Raw genomic sequence first — 24687 nt, forward strand, 5'->3', positions numbered from 1 at the left:
AGTTAAGGGGTACACATGACACAAAAAAGGGATATGCAGTACAAAAAAAGTTTGGTTAACACTGGTCTATAGGACCAAGAATGAATCAGTAACTAACACTTGTGTCTCAATCATTTACCTCTTCAGTCGCAGAGTCACTTTCTTCCATCACAAAGGACTCATCTAAGAAATTGTCCTACGAGCAGATATAAAAATGTTAAGTGAAATGTTCTGAAAGTGAATTTTGTTATTATCAGCATTATATACATACGTTTCCCCACCCTGTTAATGAAATGAAGTAAGGAGGGAATGGCTTTAGTCAGGTTATCACTATTTAGCACATAAAGCCCCTTTTCTGAGTGGTAATAGCAAATTATACAGCGACACATGGATTCTGTCATGTTTTATTTTGCATTTTATAAATACAGGTTTTTAATGTAATTCACGAAATGAAAAACACCACCACACAAACTCGCTTTCAAACTTCTTAGAGAATGTCAGTGAGTATTCCATTTCCTACCCAGTTGGTGAGATTCACACTTTTGAACAGACAGGCCTACCAACATGCCCATAAATGACCATTCTAAAGTCGGTTGAGACAAAACCCAAATTAGTAACGGAGACAGCAGCAAAAATTTAAAAATGGTGAAGACCACTCTAATGCATTTCGGACAACTCAGATAAGGGGCTTAATGTGCTAAGTTAAACTTCCCTTCAACTACAAAAGTTAAGGATATGAGTGTACACCTCATGCGGCATTCTAACATTTGACAGACTGTCAATGTCCTGTTCAATTGAATTTGATTTGCATTGCATTGACTTGCATTCCTCAAATTTAGCGCTTTTCCAGAAGGGTGTCATGGACTTACCTGTACTACATATGGCCGTACCGTAACCTCATCCTCCTGAGGAGGCTCAAAATCTGAGCTCCAGTCCACGGTGTCTGCGGAGTCTGCTTCCATGTCTGAATTAGAAGACTGGGACAGATGACACGACTGTTAACATTTACAGTTTAAAAAAAACTTCACATATCTCCACAAAATCAGAGAGGGGATGTTTTTAAAACAGTTCGGATTTTGTTCGGGTGCTGTAGATAAAATGTTGCACTGTCAAGACAAGTCATTCACGCTTCACTTTCTTAACCCTTTAAGACACTGTGTTAATTTTAACACAGTCAATCGGCTACACATCTTCCCATTCGGCCCCCAACTCTCCCTCTAACTGTGTGGGAGGCATTAGCCCACCCACCACACATCTGCCACCAGCAGCCCCACTCCCCATCATTCACAGACCACATACAGTACAGCACGGGAGAGCAGGGTTTCTAAAATATATATAGACCATACCACTGAAACAACATTATTCAAAAAAATTAAGATGTACACAAGCCATCTGGGCCTGCTGACATTTCACCATTTCTATTTAAGAAGAGGACAATGACTATACTGCCGTGCAATACTAGAACGCAGTAACTCAGTTATATCGTAAAAGTAAAAAAGTTATATCGGAAATCGGTTCTAAACTACATTTGTCTTGTGTCCAAAAATGGTGGTCCAACACCGTCCCGTTTTGGAGAAAACTCATTTTGAAAGTGCAAAAATGACCCAAAAAAGGTTAAACAAAAACGCAGTAAATCGGCGAGTTACTGCTGCACGTTCCAATGGGACTGGTTTGGGAGTAGACAGTAATACAAGCTAAGAACGCAGTAACTCCTGCAGTAACTCCATTTTGTGGCAGTAATACCAGCCAAGAACGCAGTAACTCTGTTTTTTGTGGCAAAAAGACACATAAATGTTGTTTTTTTGGGGGGGGGGTTTGTGTGCATTAAATTTCTATCCTAAACAAGCATTACCAGGAAGTGTCACCACCAATTTACCGACAACACAGTTGTCGCGCCATATGGAAAACTTTGAAGCCTTTTTTCTCAGTTTGCCGTTTTCAGAGTTACTGCGTTCTAAGATTGTAGGGCAGTATAGACCGGTAGCCTTGACTTCCACCGTAGTCAAGTGCTTAGAGAAGTTGATGGTGGGGAAACTGAAATCTAGCTGACAATGTCAACTTGATCCATGTTAGTATGCCTATAGGGACAACAGGGGCACTGATGATGCAATTCTTTCCATATCTCACTCAATTCTGCAATACCTTGAAACCCCAAAGGCTTATGTCAGATACATGTTTGACGATTTCAGCTCTGCTTTTAACACTGCAGCCACACATCCCTCTAAGTAAACTGAAACATACGTCTGTTAACCCTCATCATGTGGTACCACTCATTTTAACCAACAGGCCACAACAGGTCAGAGTGAACCAGACAACATCTCAGTTTAAAACAATAAGTAAGGGAGTTCCACAATGATGTGAGTTCACCTCCCTTGTTCACAACATACAGCTAGGCCCATCTGTCATGTCACTATTAATTTATCTGTTACTTGTTGTTGAAAAGAAAATCCCAAGAATTTAGAGAATCCACACATTATAGGCGGAAATACATTTGACAGAATAGGCATCCCCCTGCTCCAGATTCCTTTGGTCCATTGAAAATCACAGTTTGCCGTCATAGACATCTTCACCATTGGTTAGTAAGGAAATAAGTTCAGTATTACACTAACATGTTTTGTGGTGCTGATGGATATGCCATACCTGCCAACCTTTGAAAAAAAATTTGAGTAGCAACTTATCGCGGCGCGGCAATTCACGGCGCAACAACTTGGCATGGCAAAGCAATGGGGTCGCCGGCGGGCCCATCTGAGAGGCTACTTTGTTTTGCATAGTCTGCCCTACACCTACACAGTAAATTCTGCAGTGCTCATTTAACACTTAGAGAGTTCATTTGAGTCCATTTGGGTTGCATTTGTAGGGTTGCCAAATGTCAACAGGGAAGATATGAGACACTTCATTCAGGAAGGGGGGTCCTCCCCCAGAAAAAAATGCTTTTCTTAGATGCAATTTCCTGCATTTTAATGCATTTTAGCCTAACATCCCGTGTATCTGGCAAATAGTTTATCTTGCTCTTCACAGTACTTTGAACTACCATAATTTATTAAACTTTCATGAAAGATTTTTTTGTTTGTTTCACACCATAACACCAATAAAATGCTATGATATAGTGTGCTGAAATTCAGGCCTCTAAATTAACTTTACTGATCACCAGCCAATATTGCTGTTAATCTTACTAGTCAAACATACCACCAGTCTGGCTAGTAGGCCTAAGTGGCTATTAAAGGGGTATGCCACTATTTTGGGGCTTATTACAGTTAAAATCGTTGGCTGGGGTTTATAAAGGTGGTAAAGTGTCTTATTTTTCATGTTAAGCGTTGTCTTGCTTTAAGACAAGTTAAAAGAGGGAATATGTCGCTAAGCTAGTGAAAGTCAATGTATCCGTGTAGCGTGCTACAATGCTACACGGATACATTGACTTTCACTAGCTTAGCGACATATTCCCTCTTTTAACTTGTCTTAAAGCAAGACAACGCTTAACATGAAAAATAAGACACTTTACCACCTTTATAAACCCCAGCCAACGATTTTAACTGTATTAAGCCCCAAAATAGTGGCCTACCCCTTTAAGTTATCCTATGTACCAGCCAAACAGAGCATTTGGTCACTTGGGGGGTGTTAAGGAGCTGGAATTGAGTATGAAATTGAAGCATTTGCTAATTTTTTTTTTTGGCTGTAGAAGGTACATGTAGGAAAATGTATAATTTGATCATAAAAATCACTGAAATGCCTCGGTATTTTATAAACAAAAAGTTGAATTGTAATGATTCTTACATCATCTCCCCCAATACTAATAAATGGTGATGTTGTCACCTACTGTGAAGAAGCATCAGCAGTAGAGAAAAAGATAAAGACAAGTGTTATCTAAGCTAGGATAATATCAGGTTAATATTATTACCTTGGGGGCTAACATCAAAATCACACTTTCAGTATTCATTCAGTGCAAAATGCGTCATGTAGTGGCTCTACTGAGGGACGGGGGCGGCTAATGGCCAATGCGCTTGGAACTTGCACAGTAACTCTTGAGGGGCATCGCTTCTTTTTTCACTTCTCTGCATAATAGTAGGCCTATCTACCCTCATCTGCCGTCATGAGTTGGCTATTGTTCACTGTTCGGCACATATATGATGATAGGATAATTGATTTTATTAATAGATTACCATACGTGATTACGGATAGTAGTCGTGGAGTGATGCATATTTGGTATGACGCCTGTTACACCTGTTCAGAATGGGCCATGACTCAGGGGGGAACAGTATTCCGGTGTCATGGTAGGTTACGGATGTAGACCTACTCCGAGCACAACCGTTAGAACTATTGCTTTATTTCCCCGAGTTAAAATGATCCGGCGCAAAGGGAAACCGAATTTAGTTTGCTGCTAATCTGCTAATTTATAGCGCGGTCATCGACACATTTTCTCATTCGGGAGTAATCTCGTTTCGGTCCAATATCAAAACAAGCAACAACATATTGCCGTCAAATACGGCGAAACATTGGGTGAATCATTACGACAGACCTCGGCCTTTATTTATTTTCACAAGTTTAGGGATTTAGCAACTGGAGGCAATTCACTATTACCATACAGGCTACCTTTCTCAAAGTCCATTTACCTTTGAAACGGTGATTTTGACGGTGCTCACTTGTAAAGGTGCCGGTATGCTTGCTGCGAGCTGTAAATTACGCGCGTCACCGCGAGCAACCTACAACACATGCTTGCTTCAAAAGCAGTTGACCAAGACGCAAAACGGACGCATTTGGCTGCCGTGTCCAACGCGCGCGAAATTGACATTAAATACGCACGTTAACGCGTTCATGAACGAATCGTGCACACGCTCGCGTATCTTGCAGCAAGCATACCGGCACCTTAAAACTACAGCGACAGTACCAAGATGGATAATACATGATGACAGGAGGAGGGCACTTGTTTTCAGAGATTATAGGAGTAGGCTAGGCCTACATTAACCAGTCTCTCTGCTTGTGTGATTCCGAAGCAAACTTTCTGTCGGCACGCAGCTGATGCCTAGGCTCGAGAGGAGCGCAGTATAACAAATGAAGACATCCAAACTAGCGCTCTGATTGGTCAATATTCCCCCCCAACACGTTGCTGGCCAATGCAAAGGCCAGCGCGAGACAATTGCAAGCAGAGCCATGTCTACGGCTCTGTCTGGTTGCAAGTCTACAGAGCAATTTATAAGGGCCCATGAACACACTTTGCTATTGGTTTTTCCCGTATTTTGAAGTGACAGTGCCGTAGTTTGATGTCAAAATCCGTATCTGCTACACAAAATGCGTAATGGTCGGCAGGTATGATATGCTATGGCTTCAGTGCGCTCACGCTGTAACGCAATAAATCACAGACTATGCACAATGGTTGCAATTCGCGCGCCCTTTTCCCTGAGCCATTATAAAAATGTTTTATGCGACGGAGCCTATTGAAAACGAGTTGTATGCCAAGGCAGCTACGTTCCTCACGTGGGCTATTGATAGTGGTTGGTCGGGCGCTGTCGGCAAAGACAGTCCCTTGAGAATTGTCCAATTCACCTTGCACACCCCGTGGCAGTCCGCGAAGGTGCCAGGACACCCGTGGCATATTCGACAGTGAGCCAGTGCTCAGGAGAAGCCGCCATCAGTACATAGTTTGTGATCAGTGCTTAATTCCCCTTGCGCATCTTGTTGTTAATGATACTCTGACAGGTGCAGCAGGACATTTTATACTCGCTGGGACGTGACATCATCACACCCTGTCCAGTTTCGGTTGGCTCTGGTTTCAGTCTGCTGACTTTGGCATTGGGACGTGGCCCGTGGCCGATTTAACAAAATCGTTTCAGACAAAGAAAGCGTTTCAGACGGACACACCTATGGACGCACACAGCCTATTATAGAAATGCTTGGACGCATCTAACATCATATTTTGTCAATAATAAAAAAAGAAAATCACAATTTACCTACTGTCCCAATTTCAATCGAATTGGAGTTTGCACAAAAGGAGATATTGCTTTCAAAAATCAGTTTACAACTTGCCAAGTGGTATTAGAGAATGTAGTGACAATATAACTCCCTTACCGAGAGATCCTCTCCAGAATGCTCTGATGAATGCTCTGATGATGTCTCTTCTATATTGATGCTGTTCTCTGTCTCACCCTCCCTCCCACTGGAAAGGTTGGTCAAGTCAGATGATTTTCCTGGGTCTGCAATGGCGTTCTGCAACAAAAACGTTTCAAGTTGTGCAACAGATGAATTCAAAGTAAAAATGCACATGCAGTGTAAAATGCAACGTTTATCTGCAATTAAGTATGAAATTGGAAGTACGTTATAACAGGAATTGAGTGTTTATCTTTTCAAAAACAAGTGACAGATAAACCAATAGTGATATGACAGAGGGGCCTAGCTATATGACAAAACGGTGACAGACAGATAGTGATAAAACAGATCATGATAAATCAGTAGCAATATCCAACCATTTGTTTTAAAAATGTCTAAAACATTGAATTATTAATTTCAATCAATAAGCAACAAGTGGACGCATCTTTCTCCGCCTGTCGGACTTGTTTCACACATAACCCCATATTTGTGTTAATTTACAGTTTATAGGACAAACACTAAATATCAGTAACAAACCCTTCTGCCTTGATCTTCTGGGTCTTCAGTCGCACAGTCACTGTCTTCGTCCACAGAAGACTGATCAGACAATTTGTCCTTTGAGCAGATGTAAAAACGGAGAACTCGTACATTGTGCCCACAGTGTCTTCCAACGGAATTAAATTCCTTTTGAAGTCACGCATCTCAAAATCAAAGTCCTCTTCAGGTCCTTTGTTGGACAAACCATCTGGAAAAAATAACTGCTTTGCAGTTTCCATCACCTGCTGGACAGTTGTTTCTTTGTTGACGGTTGTGCATCTCGTCCCACCTCCAAACCTCGTTCGGACCTGGGTGTATTGAGATTTGTTGTAGTGAAGCCATCCAATTTCTATTTTTCTGACTTGCTTTTCTGCATTTTTGTTGTCTTTTCTGGCCATTCCATGTGATCCTGATGGCGTATGGTGACCCTTACTCGTCATCTTCCGACCCCCAATCTTCTCTTTTATCCTCTCTAAGAGAGTCTCTCTCGTAGCTGTCTGGTGCTGCTGATTACAAAAAGATACTGTTGCTAGACGATCCCCGTAAGCTGGTATGTATCTCGCAAGCTGTGAGTCTGTCATAAGAGCAAGTACTGCCTTGTCGATCTGCAAGCAAAATATGTTGGGAAAAAAGCTGTTAAAAATAGTTTGAAACATGAACTCATGCAAAACAAGTAGCAAGTTTATTTTTTAAAAAGGTACACTGTGCAGGAAATGGTCAAAAAGGTACTGCTACTATGCAGCTCATTATTGCCAAATTAGATCATGAAAGTTTACTAAGTTATAAAATAATATTTTCTAGTATGGCCCAAATACAGTCACTTTTGCAGATAAACATGTCTATTTCTGAAAATTCAAAATGGCAGACCATGGACAAGATCCTCCTCTTAATGTATGAAGTGCAATTAGTGCAGTCATAATGAATACTTCGAATTTGATGGTGGTGGTAAGAATACATGAAAAAGGTAACATTAGTGAATGGGTAGCATGAATTCTGTAAATAGACCATTACACATTTTGCACATTGTACCTTTAACAAAAGGACAGCATATACAGCTCCAGGCCTTTTTATTAGAATAGCATGAAAAAGTTGATTTATTTCCATAATTCCATCAATAATGTTAAACTGTCATGGATTGTAGATTCATGGCCCAGTTTTTTAACTATTCCAATCATTATTTTTTTTCTTTTTATATACGTTGGCCTTCCAGCTAAAAAAAACCCCATGAATTGGGGAATTCGCAGCATTAGAATATTGTAATAAAATCACATTTTTCTTCATCAAAATTCGAGTCACATTAAATCAGTTGAAATTTGGTACTTTCTACATAACATGCAATGTTCAATACTTGGTTAGGACATTCTCTGTCTTCATAACGGCCATGATGCGTTTAACATTGAAGTCAATGGCAAAAACAGTGCATGGGAGTTATGGAAGCTCAGATATCATTGATGCTTTGCTGTCAGCTGTTCTTGTTTGTTGACCTGGTGCCCCACACTTCCCTCTTCAATATACCCTAAGATTTCCATGCCACGTTTTGGTGTTAACTCACCAGTTTAATTCTAACTCAACAGAAATTAAATCCCATTCATTTTCAATGGGGTTTAATTTCTGGTGATTTAGAATTAAACTAATTTGAAAAAAAAAAAAAAAACTTAATACCCAAATAAGTTAAGAATAATTGCTAGTACAAACTATGTACGATTACATTTACATTATTGATTCTCCAGTAGCAATGATTTACCTGTTTACTAAATATTTTTTAGCTTTCAGTAATTGGCTTTCAGTAATTGTACTGGAAAGTGTGTTCCAGGTGTGAGAGGCTCTGTAGGAGAAAGCCTGACTAAAAGCGCTCTCCCCAAATGGGACAGAGCAATCACCCCTGTTTGCTTTTTGTTAGCCTAGCGCAGCCAGACCCGTACAGCAAAAAGCTGTACCAGGGTCTAGGAGAGCTGGGCAGCAGTGTGGGCGGGATAAACGGTTGCTTCAGCACTCAACGTCACGCAATTGGATGGCAAACAACCAATCCCCACACACTTCTGTGTAACGTCACATCTGTCTCGTACACGCGACACGCCCCTTTGTAGTTGAAGCGGCAATTTCGAGCCGTCGTAGCAGTGAATTCGTGTGATGACCACAGCCACAAACAAGTTTCCTAATAAATCGTGTTTTCACTTATACAGTTCAAAAATGCATCGTTTTCAACCACATGGCCCTCCTTGATCAATCAGCGAAATGTCGAGCAATTTGGGGCTTGTTAAATGGTTATATTTATGATTGTTGTCAACATGGCATGTTCGGTGTTAGCTAGCTAGCTGTATACCCATAACTAATACATGGCTAGCCGCTAGGTCGGTAGACCAGGTGTCATTCCCATCTATTTAGTAAGCGACTTACAGACTTTCAAAGCTCCCAAATGTCTCGTTTTTAATGACATGAATCTTATTAGAATTTGGGGCAGGCATATAATACAAGGCTGGATACCTAGCTCTGCTATTGACAATGACGACAGGTTAGCTAGCCACTAGCGAGGGCCTCTTTGTAGCGGCAACTTCCAGCCGTCGTAGCAGTGAATTCGTGTGATGACCACAGCCACAAACAAGTTTCCTAATAAATCGTGTTTTCACTTATACAGTTCAAAAATGCCTCGTTTTCAACCACATGACCCTCCTTGATCAATCAGCAAAATGTCGAGCAATTTGGGGCTTGTTAAATGGTTATATTTATGATTGTTGTCAACATGGCATGTTCGGCGTTAGCTAGCCAGCTACCCATAACTTTCCCGGATTGTCGCTCCCATGCAGGACGCTCCCGGTCAGCTCGCTCCCACTAGCCAGACTATCGATCCCACCGCCATATAACGGAGCTAGTTATCTTTTTGATGTTAGTTTTTTGTTTCTAACCCTAGTTTTTTTTTCTAAGACTAACCCTAACCTGGATACCTAGGTCTGTGTTGTTGACGACAGGTTAGCTAGCCACTAGCTTGGTAGACTCGGTGTCATTCCCATCTATTTAGTAAGCTACTCAAAGACTTCCAAAGCTCCCAAATGTCTCGTTTTTAATTGCATGTGTCTTGTTAGAAATTGGGGCAGCAATTTCATTCTACACCTACAGTAGTGGTCTGATAATAACGTGTGACTATCTGGTTCTGTAAAATGCTCAACTTAGCTTACCGAGCTAGTTTAAAACATCGAATGATCAAATGGTAATGTGTTGAGATCTATTTGCGCCCCATAATTATCATGGTGTATTATTACATCAATCCATGTCAGCCACGAAATGTATTATCATCCAGGCTTTTTAAATTAAGTAAACACTTTCGTGCTGTATGTAGCACGGACGGACACCATGCTTCTTCTTAGAAAGTTTCCTGTTTACTAGGTAGCCCGGCCCCCCTCGCGATTTGATTGGCCCTGTCATCGGATAACTTTCAGCCTCGCAAAACGACCGGGGTCCGCTAGACTGCCCCCGGGAGCAAATTCAATTTGCGGTCGCTAGGGGCGTCTAGATTTCTAGGCTAGCTTTTTGTAATAAATGTCTGTAGAGGAGGAGGGGCCAGGGCATGAAAAACATATGGAGTAAAATAGGGTCATTTTATTTAATATAATTATCCCAGTCCAACAGTTGATGTTTTTTAAAAAAAAAATATTTTACAGTGATATGTGTTGGGATTTCCAAAACATGGGCTATAATGACAAACACAGGAGTAGTCACGCTCCTTATAACTGTTGATGCCACCATGGTTCTGTGCCAGCCTGTTTTTTTTTATTTTTTATCTGAGTTACAGGGGCACGGATGACTAAATCTGATCAGACACAGAATTCAAGCAACATCTACCGTCTGTTTAGGGCGCTCTCCCACTGGGAGACAAGGCAGGCTGCACGTGTGTGCACGTGCATTTAGGTAATCGAAAAACAAGCTCAGCTCTCGCAATCATGCACGCGAAGTCGGGAGCAAAATGCGAATGAAAGGGTTGAAAGTCATACTAGCACACGTGCGTCAGTTGCGCAATATGCAAACAATTGCTAGTACTGTACAGCCCTGTGACGGCGGTTAATAACGCAATTAAACTCCGAATTCTTCCCAGTTAGCAATACAGTCTGCTGTGGTCTAAAGCATGGTGTGGGGTGGCGCCGCAGCCCTCGTTTACATGTAACCGACTGCAGATCTAGTTCGTTGGGAAGATATATTTTACTGAATCATTTGGTTCTAATATAACATCTAGGTTTGCGCGCAGTGCATGGGAAAGATCGATAGGAAGTATGAATCCCGTGCGATATTCTTAGCGGAAAACATTTCAGACACATATCTACCTTCATTTTTACACTATTACATCGACATCATCAAAAGACACACGCGCTAACCACGTGAGCTAGCTAGCTAGCCTCCTAGCTGCTATCACGATGTCCTACATGCGCACATCATGACATGACACAAGAAAATGAATTTCGTGCATTTTACACCCACTTTGTCTCTCTTCATGAGCGAGATCCTATCCTTGGCCAGGGCTCGGCTTAGGAGGAACTCCTCCAAATCGCTCTCCATGCTGCCTGGAAACACTTGCTGCTGTGTGGTGAACCTCCAGGGCGCATCGCATGAAAGAAAGTTTCGTTGCCAGTGCACCTGGTGTTGCCAAAGTCGCTAGATTACGTCATGAGGTTGCGTATGATGTCACAGCGCCACGCACGGCACGCTGATCTGTTAGAAAACGCAATGTTTATTCAACCAAACCCAAAACTAAAAAAAAAAATACTGCAGTCCTCCTGGGCTTTTTCCACCTTTTGTATTAAGTTTGGTTTATTTATTTTCACCTTAAGTGTATCATTATTTTAATACCACTATCTTTTTTTTTTTTTTTACTTTGTTGATTATTCTGCTGTAGGGCCTATTGTCTTACACACAGACCGCGGGGTTTGTAGTCATGGAGTGTGGTGGGGGATGGGATTCAAACCTGCAATCCTCTGATCTAAAGCCCATCGCTAACCACTAGGCCGCCCCTAATAATAAAAAATAGATACAAAATCTGTAGAAAACATGCCCACATCACATATTTTTCGAGGCCCACATGCTCAATACGTTCATAATTTTGAAAAACTATGAATTTGTCACTGAAACGGCACATGTTTTTAAGGTGCACTGAGTGATATTTTTAGTTGTTAATTTCCAGAATTCATGCTGCCCATTCACAAGTGTTACATTGTTAACAAATCCTTACCACCGCCAAAATTCTAAGTATTCATTAGGAGTTGGAAAATAGCACTTTGATACCCCATTTTGAATTTCCAGAAATAGACATTTTTAAAACTTAGCCTAGTGCACTTTGGTCATACTAGTAAATATTTATATTAGGCCTACTAACATGAAAAAAACAAATTGGGCAATAGGCAGCACAGTTTCAATGAGCAGCGTAGTTACCTACTCTGGCAACACACAGTGCACCTTTAAAAGTTGCAGATTCACCAAAAAGTTACTTAAGGCGCTTGATGAGGTTTTTAGTTGGTGATCTAAGTTGTGATAAGCCACCGCTCATCTGTTTAGAAGGTGCAGGATTCAGTAGAAATTTCAGTATAAAAAGAAGACAATCCGCACACTTCAGGTCTATTTTTGTGCAAAGAAGCTTTACTTGACTTGCAAGCTTTCGGTCCTTAGACCTTCATCAGGCAGAGTGCATACAAACAGTGCTTGTGGTTAATATACATCTATCATATAACCACCCGTCCTCTGAAACAAAGAATAAGTGAACATAAGAGCTCCATCAGGAGAAAAGATGAAAACTATCCTGTAGCTTGTCATTTTAATGATTTGTCACACCCTCTCTCTTCCCTTAGATTTCAAGGTATAGAGCAAGTAACTCTACACAGAGGAGGTGACATCGACAGGAAATTATGCCAAAGAGAACTTTTTTGGATATATACTTTAAATGCATTGCAACCATCAGGTTTAAACGGGGATTTTGACATGAGTGTGTTTATATAATGAAGAAATATGGATTTAATTTTGAACTGTTTGTGCTCTGCTTTATGATGGTTAATGCCTGATGTCTGCAAAGCATGGACTTGTTCTTGTTTTCTCTGTTAATGTTTCATGTTTGTCTTTCACTACATTTCCCAGAATGCTTCACTGACTCAGAGTGCTGCACCACAGGTGCCAATAATGATGTATATTAACCACAAGCACTGTTTGTATGCGCTCTGCCTGATGAAGGTCTAAGGACCAACAGCTTGCAAGTCAAGTAAAGCTTCTTTGCACAAAAATAGACCTGAAGTGTGCGGATTGTCTTCTTTTTATAGTTGGTGATCTAAAAAAGAAGTTTATTTTCTTTCCCTTGAGATGGATTCTCACCTAAGTGAATTGGACTGCTACCGAGAGCGAAGTCAAGCCCATGCATACTGGATTTTAGAGAAGTCAAGTGCATGAGTGGTTATTTTTTGGTGTTGCGTGTGTGTGTGTGTGTGTGTGTGTGTGTGTGTGTGTGTGTGTGTGTGTGTGTGTGTGTGTGTGTGTGTGTGTGTGTGTGTGTGTGTGTGTGTGTGTGTGTGTGTGTGTGTGTGTGTGTGTGTGTGTGTGTGTGTGTGAAGGGGGGGGGGGGTATGCATGATGCACATGATGCACATGATGTTTGAGCAATTAAAAAAAAAAACAATATCTGAAAGTGTTTTCAAACTGTGTTGAAAATAAATGAGCAAGTCCCTTCAAAGAAAGTTAAAACATTTGCAAATAATTTACACTTTAATAGGAGCACCTTCACAACTGTTCATTGAGTCAGACTTTGATTGAGTTCAAATTTCTGATCAGCCAATCACATGGTGGCATCTCAATGCATTAATGCCTGTAGACATGGTCGAGATGATCTGATGCAGCTCAAACAGAGCAACATAATGGGAGAGAGAGGTTATTTAAATGACTTTTAACATGGCATGGCTGTTGATGTCTAAAGGGCTTGATTTTCAGTATTTCAGAAAATAATCTAATCAACTGGAATATTCACACAACAATCTCTAGGGTTTACAAAGAATGATCTAAAAAAGCAACAACAAAAAAAATGTACAGTGAGCGGCGGTTCTGTGGGCACAAATGTCTTCTTGATGGCAGAGGTCAGAGGAGAATGGCCGGACTGGTTTAGATACAAAGGCAACATTAGGTCAAATAACCACTCATTACAACCAAGGTATGCATAAGAGAATCTTTGATTACACAGCACATCAAATCTTGAGGCAAATGGGCTACGGCAGCAGAAAAATACATTTGGTGCCACTCCTGTCAGCTAAGAACAGGAAAAAGAGACAACAATTTACACTGGCTCACCATAAACGACACTATAAGATCTGAAAAAAAAAATGCTTGAGTCTTGCATGAGTCTTGATATTATATCTAATACTCAGGTGGAATGGTCAGGATTTGACATTAAAAACACGAGAACATGGATCGACCCTGCCTTACATCAACGTTTCAGGCTGGACATGTATAAGGATATTTTCCTAGCATTTACTTTTCTTAGCACAATTTAACTTATTTGGAATGCCACAGACTATATGAGTATTGTTGCAGGCAGGTAAGGCAGTTCTCATGGCAAAAGGGGGTCCTCAGACCTGTAGACTGACCTAGTTTGTGTGTCATGCAGGTGATCTACAGAGCTGCAGTAATAGCTTCTCTCAGATGCATATATAAGTTTATAGCCTGATAAGGGTCATCAGGCACATTCAGGTGGGATTCAGCCATGATCATATTGCAGAGCTGATATACATCTGGGTCACACGGGATGGGCTGCCGAAAGGTGCACTCGGTAGCACAAGCTTCGATATCCCCCTCCTCAACAGGACAGAGATGGTCTGTGGCCTGGTAAAGCTCTGGCACTCCATACATTATATTGGGCTGACCACTGGGGACGTTGGGGTTTCTAGAGGGCCGGATGACATGGGCATTCCAGGTCCATGCAGTGTCATCCAGTTCATCCTGGTTAAAATGCACATACAATTATTTGTATTATTTGTAATTGTATAGGCCCTACAGTTATTTGCTCTGTATTCTGACTCATCGTCTGAATATCTCTACACTTAGCAGAGCAGATACTTTATTGACAGTAAATCAGGAATTACAACTCCAGTAACCACTGGCTCACATACAATGAGCAACCAAAAAAAAAAAACCCAAAAGGCACGCCTTTTATCGAGGCAAAATGCCAAGGCATACCACCAATGAAAACATTAACTGAACATACAACCTATTGCCTATAAAGGTAGGCCTACAGCATTTAATTTATGGCACACCAGATGATCTCTGACGGCACTATAGGCTGCTCCCCGTCGCTGTGGTTGAAAAACTAATGCCACTGTGGCCTTAAGCCATTGGCCTACATATGGACGCGACAAGTTCTCACCTGGATCTGTCCCATGCAGCAAAACTGGATAAGGCTTTTGTCCAGAAAATCACCATCAAAGAACCCGTGGTCTCTGAGGTCCGCCAGGAGTGTCAGCCAAAACTCAACGCACTGGCGACGCAGGAACCCCCACCAGTACTCGATGCGCTGGTTGGCGGTGCTCGCTCCCTCTAGGTAGCTATCCAGGGTGTCGTCCTGACCGACAGGGACGAGGGCACGCTGGAATGCTCTCACATGTCCATTTTCAGTCCCAAGATCACCCCTCACAATTCTCGGACAGCCCCTTAACCGCTGCACAGCTTCTAAGTAGTAACCCCCAATTACCTTTGGGTCACTACTTGTAGTGTAGGCATTAAGCCAGATCATTTTTCGGGAAAACCCATCAATGCAGCCATTCACACAAATACCATACGGCTTTAATTTATCGTAGGAGTCTACGTGCCAGATAAAGTTCGGGCCTTTAGAGAAGTAGCTCCTTCGTGCGAGACGCCCTGCTTTCCTTAACTGAACACCCGTGGGGTTCAGCTCCCTCATCACCAGCCACACATCATTTCTCTTGACACGTAGGCCATGTTCCCTGCATTTGGCGTACATCCACCGATAGCCGTGCAACTGCCCGGAGTATTGCAGCTGATTTCGGATGAACTCCACCAGCTCCCCAACGCTGGAATACTCCTTTCTTCGATTGAGTCCCATTTCAGCGAGAATTCTCTTTAAATGTCGGAGACTGATGATATAGTTGTGTCTCCTTGCCAATGCCACCCGAATGTCTTCGTACTTCAGCCCAAGATTAAAATAAAACTCAATAAACCTCTCCATTTCTTGAACCTTGAAGCTGTCACCGATTCTGAAATTTCCCAGACAACGAAGGCGTTGCTTAGCAACCGACTGACTTTCACAGAAAAGAGCTGACTGAAAGAACACGGCCAGAGTCACGGACAAAGATTCTTTAATTCTAATGCATTTAGATTGTCTCTGGTCACGGATGGTCTAGCCTTCTTACCCTATACTAACTCACGTGCAAACCTTTGTTTTTTTTGCCATTGTTGACCTCATGCGCATTGCATTGTTGACATCATGAAAATGAATGACAGCAGTGGTTGCTCTTAGTGTATCAAAGCCGCGTTTGTTGGTTTAGACTGCCCCCTGGTGACCAAAAAGTGTGTTGCAAATCAAAGTGGTGAACCCGCAGATGTAAGTTTTAATTTGCGTTATCTCGCAAAATATTTGCGTTATCTCGCAAATGGTTTGCGTTATCTCGCAAAAGATTTGCGTTATCTCGCAAATTGGTTTGCGTTATCTCACAAAAGATTTGCGTTATCTCGCAAAAGTACATACATTCCCCCCTCCAAAAAAAATCCTCCGTGTCACTAATGGGCCACCGTAGAATACATATTATCATTAACATTAAAGACTGATCATGTCTTTATTAGTGGGCAAACCAACAAAATCAGCAAGGGATCAAATACTTATTCTCCTCACTGTATGTATGTATGTACTGTATCGATGGATGGATGGATGTGTCAATATTATCTCTTGGTGGGTTCTGTGGGAGTGAAGGAGATGACTGTGTTGACAGGTGCAAACAATACAGTAAGTGTGATCAGGCCGATAGAGAACCGTTTCGGTGCCCATTCCCTCACCTTATGTCAAGACAACTGACGAATCTGAGCATTCGGGAACTGTAAAGTTGGACCACAGTACGAACCAAAATCACTTGGTTTATCTCTGAACCGTGACAATAACACATCCAATAACACATGCTTCATCCGAGCAACACATGGTCACCTGGGTGTAAAGCACACAAGGTGGTAGGGCTGTGCAATATAGCAAATTTATATTGTGATATCAATATTGTTGTCAAACAATATCAAATTTCATAATGTCGATTTCAAACAATATTTTTGTCATTTGTCTATACTGCCAAAAGGTAGGTTACACTAAGCACAATACATTCCACTTCACTTGAGCCATTGCGAGCAGACTTGCTACCCAACACTCATGCAGAACACCACGGTGTGTTTCTCTATGGCCATCCACTCACACTGCTGAAGGGAGGAAGATTGTGGATTGTTCAGCACAATCATTTGTCTTTAAAAGATATCGTCTAAAAAAAATCATGATATCAATATTGACTGAAATAAACTTGATATTGATTTTTCTCTTAATCAAACAGTCCCCCTACAAGGTGGAGTATCACATGGTTCAGAACATAACTGGTGAATGGGAACCAGCACTGGGGTGTGTTTCTTGGACACATAGTTGTTAGCCAGTTATCAAATTTGGTCGTTGTCAATGTGAAATTGCATTGTAAACACCAAAGTAGCTAGCATAGCTAGCAACTATGGTTTTGAGAAATGCACCCCTCTTTTGGCTGGCCTGAAAGCAGTATTTGTGTGACTTGGTGGTTACATTCAGATACAGAGAGACTCACTGCACACTGAAGAGCATCGTTTCCCTTTCTCCAAATTGGGACCATTCCTGACATTTCTCCCCCTAAATTAATTTCCACTTAATCTCCTTATAGTGAGCTGGAACGCCTGCCATGTGGAAAATCCCTATAATGCACAATTGAAAAGTCCCCCTCACTCAACTCAGGGCACAGAGCGACAAAATGAGAAAACGTATGCCCCTTTGAAATAGAGGAGAATCGAAATTTTTAAAAGCTGTGTGTGTATGTGTGTGTGTGTGTGTGTGTGTGTGTGTGTGTGTGTTATGTGTGTGGCGTCTACGGTATATTCTACGGAATCTCATTGATGCTACGGCATATTTGGGCATGCAGGAGCTGGCATTTCAGGGACAGGATAAAGGGTCAAATTCGTACAATGAGGGCTGAATTGACTGCACCTCCTAGCAGAACAGCCGCACCTTCTGATGTTTGCAGTCATTATTTCAGTTTATGCAGTCCGAGATGTCACCTCACAAGAGGTAGCTCTGGCTGTGACCTTTGTTCACTGTTCTGCTCATCTGAATCTCGTCCTCAATCAGAGTGTCAAGTCCATCCCCAAAGCGGAAGCCTTTTTCACACATACTATGGGTGGGTTCACATCGTTCTTCAATCAATTAACAGGGTGGCACCGCATGAGGAATTCGATCATGCTAGAATGCCAAAGACCACCCCAAAGCATTGGAATTTCTTATCCATGGTTGTCAATATCGTTGCAGGTAACCATGAAAATCTTGTGAACACATCCACTCGTGTCCGAGAACAGTGGATGGGCAAAAGGCACAATTGAAAGACTTTTCATGTTTTTTTTTTTTACTTTTGAAGTTATTTGCACAAATCAATGTTTTATTTAAGATACTCCAACAGAAAGGCAGGGATATTGCCATTCGAAACACAGTGCATAGACAACTTCATGGAGTTGGTTGATGAGCTGAGGTCAGACAGGCCTTCCAATAAACATTCAAAGCTGTCAGTCTTACAGAAGACTGACTGCTGAACTGAATTTGGCCATTAGGAGAAAGGCAAGATGAGCAAAAACAGAAACATGTATTCAAATCCCTGTATGGCGCGGTGCATGACAACATCAGAGCCCAACTCACACAGCGCTCACAGCAGCTTGACTGTTTGCATTTTCTGGAGCTGTTAGACTTAATTCATAAGCAATGAAGTGCTAAGTTATGTTTAGTATCACAAAGAGAATGTTACACAAACCTATCATAAATATCTTATAAACATGTAGAGCCTGTTCAATCGCATGTGCAGTATCACTGGGAAACACATTATAAACCTGGCATAACCATGTTAACATGCAGAAAATAGATAGAAATTATAGTGTTTTTTCTGCCCATATTCAAATTGAAGTCAAGTTTTCTACCCTATCATTGCTAGGCTGTTAATGACATTAGGCATTGGATTAATTTAGGCATCAGATGCAAAGTGAAATTTTGCATAATCTTCCTTCAAACACCTTTCCGATTGTGAAGATAGGAAATTTTGCATAGTGTTCCAAACAATGCAGTTAATCAAACTAAAGGCCTAAAGCCTGGCAATGAGTCCTAGAAGGTTAACCAACTAACCACCAGATAATTAATCAACTCGGCAGACAATTATTTATAATTTAGACCTGTAGCAAAATCTTACCTCAAACATGTTTAATGAGCTCCCAATTAATTAAAATTAACTCCCAATTGTTGCACAGTGTCATTCTAAAAGCAAAAAGGCCACAGCAGGTGCTGTTGAAGTAACATTTTTGGCAGTGGCAAAGAGTGTGTGTGTGTGTGTGTGTGTGTGTGTGTGTGTGTGTGTGTGTGTGTGTGTGTGTGTGTGTGTGTGTGTGTGTGTGTGTGTGTGCGTGCGTGCCTGTGTGTGTGTGTGTGTGTGTGTGTGTGTGTGTGTGTGTGTGTGTGTGTGTGTGTGTGCATGCGTGCGTGCCTGTGTGAGTGTGTGTGTGTGTGTGTCTATATAAGTCATACTGATATGCAAGTTTGACACACCTGTGAAAGGAGACTGGCGATAACACAGTGTGCACATGTGCTCTACTCTCAGAAAGATTTCTGGAGTATATAATGAATTATTACTGTACCAAAAAGCAACCTTCACAATCTCTAAGCAAAAAAAATAATTCATTAGCTCACAGTTGTTGCATAGTGTCACTGTAAAGGCCAGAAATGTCAAAATAGGTGCTGTCCCATTTCTGGCAGTGGCAAAGTACTGTGTTCCACTTCACCACATCTAATTGGTTCAGTGGGTGTCCCCTGTCTCTGTGAGGCAGCAGCTCGTGACAGGCAGTACTGGGTGCCAACTCGGTGTCAATAGGCTGCAATAGGCTGTTGTCTCTGACTCTACTGACACTCACATAAATCGCTATGGAGGACACACTCACCAGTGGAGTGAAGTGTCATCTCCACAAACATACATTTGTCAAGGATGTTTTTTTTGCCACTGTCGCTGTTCAGCAATCACTTCGGAAGGAGCATGGGGGTGTCCTACATTATGTGTGAAGCCAAGTGGCAACTACGTACATACAAACACACAAAAACATACTTTCACACATAGCAACACTGACACACACACAGATACACACACGGGGAGAGAGAGAGAGAGAGAGAGAGAGAGAGAGAGAGAGAGAGAGAGAGAGAGAGAGAGAGAGAGATAGAGAGAGAGAGAGAGAGAGAGAGAGAACATGCAAGCAGTGTCAAAAGTTCAAAGAGTTTGTTGTTTACAGGGAGAAGGAGATGCTGTGACACACTTTCCGTAATGACTTCATCACTCAGCGGGGCATCGCCTGCAGCGTCTTCCCCAGTCACAGTGTTATTTATGTAAGCACACGTACAGACACACACACACACACACACACACATACACAGTAGAAACATTTCACTCTCTCACACACACACACACGCACACACACACACAAATCCATACACCTTACACACACAGCAAGCCCCAAAGAGGACTCTTAAAATTGCAGCCATGTTTTGTATTCTGTGTCGCTAAAGATGAGAGGGTTTGGTCGTGTACACACTTGCGCTCACACATGCTTTTATCAGCATGCCACTTACCTGGCCTGGTAAACCAGCTTGATTTACTCCATGTCATTTCCACTAGGTCTGGATTTGCTTCCATTAAAGTTAGGTAAGCCAGTGAGCCAAATGGAAGGAGTGCCCTTTGGATGAGATCTCCTGTTTACTGCAATTTTATTGCAGCATGAAAGCCGGCTAATACCTACCCTGGGCCCACCTCAGGTTCCGAATAAAAGTTACGCTTTCAAGAGAAGTCTGTTGAAACACTATCTTGTAGAAAAAAATCTTTTTTAAGGCATTTGTTTGCCTTTATTTGATAGGACAGTTGGAGATGGTGACAGGAAGGAAGTGGTAGGGAGAGATGGGGTAGAATCAGCAAATGACCCGGGCCGGAACCGGTCGCCGGCGCAGCAACCACCCCACCATTAGGCCACGGCAGGGCAGAAGACCATTTCAAATTCTTATGGGATAAGGAACCAATTAATTTCCTGGGTGACCAATAAGGCGATTTCACCCCAACGACGCAATCGTTCCATTTGCAGGTGAGTGGAGGGAGGAAAGGGTGATCTGATAGATTGTAGCTTCAAGTCAGTATGCAGGGTTATACCCAGGTCAATAGCACATTTAGTGTGCCCAGACATTAGCAATTGAATGAATACCAATCACATAAGTGTATCGAAAACAAATCCTCTGCCGAGATTTGTATTATGGGAGGCCATTTCTATCCTCGATTGCAACCCAATGGGTTACCAAACAATGTAATTTAAGAGGTGTCAAGACCCTTTGTTGCCTTTCCAACACTGGAATAGAAAACTGCTTTGATCACAGGACTGCATATAGAGCTTCAGGGATGCATTTCTCGAAACCATAGTTGCTAACTACGTTAGCTACTTTGTTGTTTGTAATACAATTTCCCATCGGCCCAAGTTACTAACTGGCTAGCAACTATGCTTTCAAGAAAACCACCTCAGAGCGGTAAACAGAGGCCAATGCATTCACACTATGATTGAAAAAAAGGAAAAAATATAGAGCACCTTAAATGTTAGATTTCAGTGGTTTTGCACATTAGTTTTCAGGTTGGAAAAATCACAAATACTTTACTTACTTTACTTTACTTTATTTCTTCAGGACATTGCACATTAATGAACATATACAGTATATCACGAAAGTGAATACACCCCTCACAGTTTTGCAGATTTTTGAGTATATCTTTTCATAGGAAAGCATTACAGAAATGTCACTTTGACACAATGATTAGTGACCTTTTAACAACATATTTAACCGCTTAAATTTCTTGTTCACTCAGAAAAAAACAAAATACAGCCATTAATGTTTGAACATGTACTCACAAAAGTGAGTACACCCCAGATTAAATCCGGTAGAGAAGGGGCTATGTTGGCTCGAATCGTCTCGAAATGAAAAGGGATGACAAGGGAGGTCATCAGTGTGCGTTTCAACCTTTCTTTGCATTGAACTTTTAAATTTTGAGTCTGCATCTGGCTTAAATAGATTGGTGTGAGATTTGAATGCAATCCTATGGAGAATATCATAATCTGCTTCAGTAGTCACAGTGCATGTTGACATGCATGTTTCTTTTAGGTGTATTTCAGATTGCCAATGTTGACAGCATTCATGCATCCCCAAACCATGTCCGTCCCACTACCATGCTTGGCTTATGAGAGGATACACCTTTTTTGTAAAACTCACTTGTTTACCACCACACATGCTTGACACCATCTAAAGCAAATTTGTTTATCTTGGTCTCTTCAGATCACACGACATGGTTCCAGGGATCCATATCCTTGGTCTGTTCATCTCTCTTGAGACCAAGATAAACAAATTTGCTTTAGATGGTGTCAAGCATGTGTGGTGGTAAACAAGTGAGTTTTACAAAAAAGGTGTATCCTCTCATAAGCCAAGCATGGTAGTGGGACTGACATGGTTTGGGGATGCATGAATGCTGTCAACATTGGTAATCTGAAATACACCTAAAAGAAACATACATGTCAACATGCACTGTGACTACTGAAGCAGATCATGATATTCTCCATAGGATTGCATTCAAATCTCACACCAATCTATTTAAGCCAGATGCAGACTCAAAATTTAAAAGTTCAATGCAAAGAAAGGTTGAAACGCACACTGATGACCTCCCTTGTCATCCCTTTTCATTTCGAGACGATTCGAGCCAACATAGCCCCTTCTCTACCGGATTTTAATCTGGGGTGTACTCACTTTTGTAAGTACATGTTCAAACATTAATGGCTGTATTTTGTTTTTTTCTGAGTGAACAAGAAATTTAAGCGGTTAAATATGTTGTTAAAAGGTCACTAATCATTGTGTCAAAGTGAAATTTCTGTAATGCTTTCCTATGAAAAGATATACTCAAAAATCTGCAAAACTGTGAGGGGTGTATTCACTTTCGTGATATACTGTACATACATGTACATATATGTAAATATGCCAGATTGGGCTAATTTCCATCTGGTGTCCAAAATACTTGATTAGTTAGGTAAATGTCATACGAATTAGCATTGATTAAGGCAGGGGCCCTAACTCCTTTTCTCTCCAAGAGCCCAATAGTTTCTATATATGGTATCTATTGCTTGATCGTAACTGAACGCTGAGATTTATAAAGTGTCAAGTGCCATTGCTGACTTTCCAAACACACAGCATAAAACTGAATGTCGTTTCCAATGGCTTTTAATTAGCAATAGGACTGTCGCCCCCATAAACAGCCTTCTCCCGTTCTTTTTGCTTCTTGGCCTGATGACGAGAACTATATATTTCCTAACTGGACTGTTTAATGAAGGCCATTTTGCGCTGAAACAAATGTTGTTTCCCCAAGGCATTTGAGTATAGGGTAATTACCTCTTGTAGAAAGTAATCAGATACATAGTTTAAATGTTTCACTTCATCATAGCGCAGAGCATAAATGGAACACTGTTGCACAGGACTTTGAGACAGTATAGAGAAGAAAAAAAATAGAGCAAGAGAGAGAAGGATAGAAGAAGGGGGAAAAATGAACATCTTGTACAACCCTGTGAGAAGTTTTTAGGGCCTGGGCTCAATTCCAACACTGTCCCTAGCTCTATAAATCATCGCCACAGCGTTCTCTCCCCGTAGTAGCAGTCAATTAGAATCTTTTCAATAAATTAATGAACTCGAGGCACTTGGCGAAATGAAGACGAAAAACAAAGCAGCAGGCTGATGTGAGCGAGGGCGCTCCGGGGAGACGGCAGCTCTTTTCACGACAATTAGTCAACCACTGACACCGTAGCCAGGAGTCACACGCACACACACACGCACATAAGCACGCACAAGCATGCACACACATCTTGATAGCCAGAAGTCATGCCTTACAGACCTGCTGCAATGGATGAGGCCTGAATGACACAGATGACACCGTAGCCAGCAGTCACACGCACACACACAAGCATGCGCACACACACACACACACACACACACACACACACACACACACACACACACACACACACACATACAGAACAACAGAAAGACACGTGTATGCACACACACACACAAACACATACACATACACACACACACACAGTGTGTCTGTGCTGGCTCTGTTCCAAGTTCTAATGGTGGACGCCTTGAAGAACTAGAGGATGAGAAACGGGCACGTTCATCAGCTGCTGTGTCCTTCAGCTACATTTGCACAAACACACACACGCGCGTGCAAACAAAAACACACACACACACACACACACACACACACACACACACACACACACACACACACACACACACACACACACACACACACACACACACACTAGGCCTAGGCCTACTTAATTATTGAGGAACTATAGCATCTTATCTGTATTTCGAAACAGGCTGCTCTGGTGTTTCTAAGTGCGAGAGCAGATCTTGCTCACTGTCTTAAAGGTTATCTTGATACGACTGATCTTTCCAAGAGGGGTACTCTTTGCTCTTGCTTGCTCTCTCTCTCTCTCTCTCTCTCTCTCTCTCTCTCTCTCTCTCTCTCTCTCTCTCTCTCTCTCTCTCTCTCTCTCTCTCTCTCTCTCTCTCTCTCTCTCTCTCTCTCTCTCTCTCTCTCTCTCTCTCTGTGTGTGTGTGTGTGTGCGTGTGTGTGCCGCTTGAGATCCAGTAACACTGGGTCGCTGAACTAATACTGGAGGCAGATCTGGATACCAAACCTGAATGATTTCCTGGATAATCCATGTATCTTACCATCAAAAATAGGCTACTGAATCAGAACA

General features: G+C 41.8%; 1 protein-coding gene across 1 annotated transcript; it reads right to left on the minus strand.

The window, feature by feature from the left end:
* Positions 1-13338: 13338 nt before the first annotated feature.
* LOC134460097 (uncharacterized) lies at positions 13339-15903 on the minus strand. The gene is made up of 2 exons (XM_063212566.1): positions 14972-15903; positions 13339-14547 (listed from the first exon to the last, which is right to left on the minus strand). Exons 1-2 carry the CDS (start codon positions 15788-15790, stop codon positions 14221-14223), a joined length of 1146 nt encoding a protein of 381 aa, XP_063068636.1. The 5' UTR covers positions 15791-15903; the 3' UTR covers positions 13339-14220.
* Between the last annotated feature and the right edge of the window lie 8784 nt (positions 15904-24687).

The sequence above is a fragment of the Engraulis encrasicolus genome, chromosome 12, assembly GCF_034702125.1.
Source record: "Engraulis encrasicolus isolate BLACKSEA-1 chromosome 12, IST_EnEncr_1.0, whole genome shotgun sequence".
NCBI lineage: Eukaryota > Metazoa > Chordata > Actinopteri > Clupeiformes > Engraulidae > Engraulis > Engraulis encrasicolus.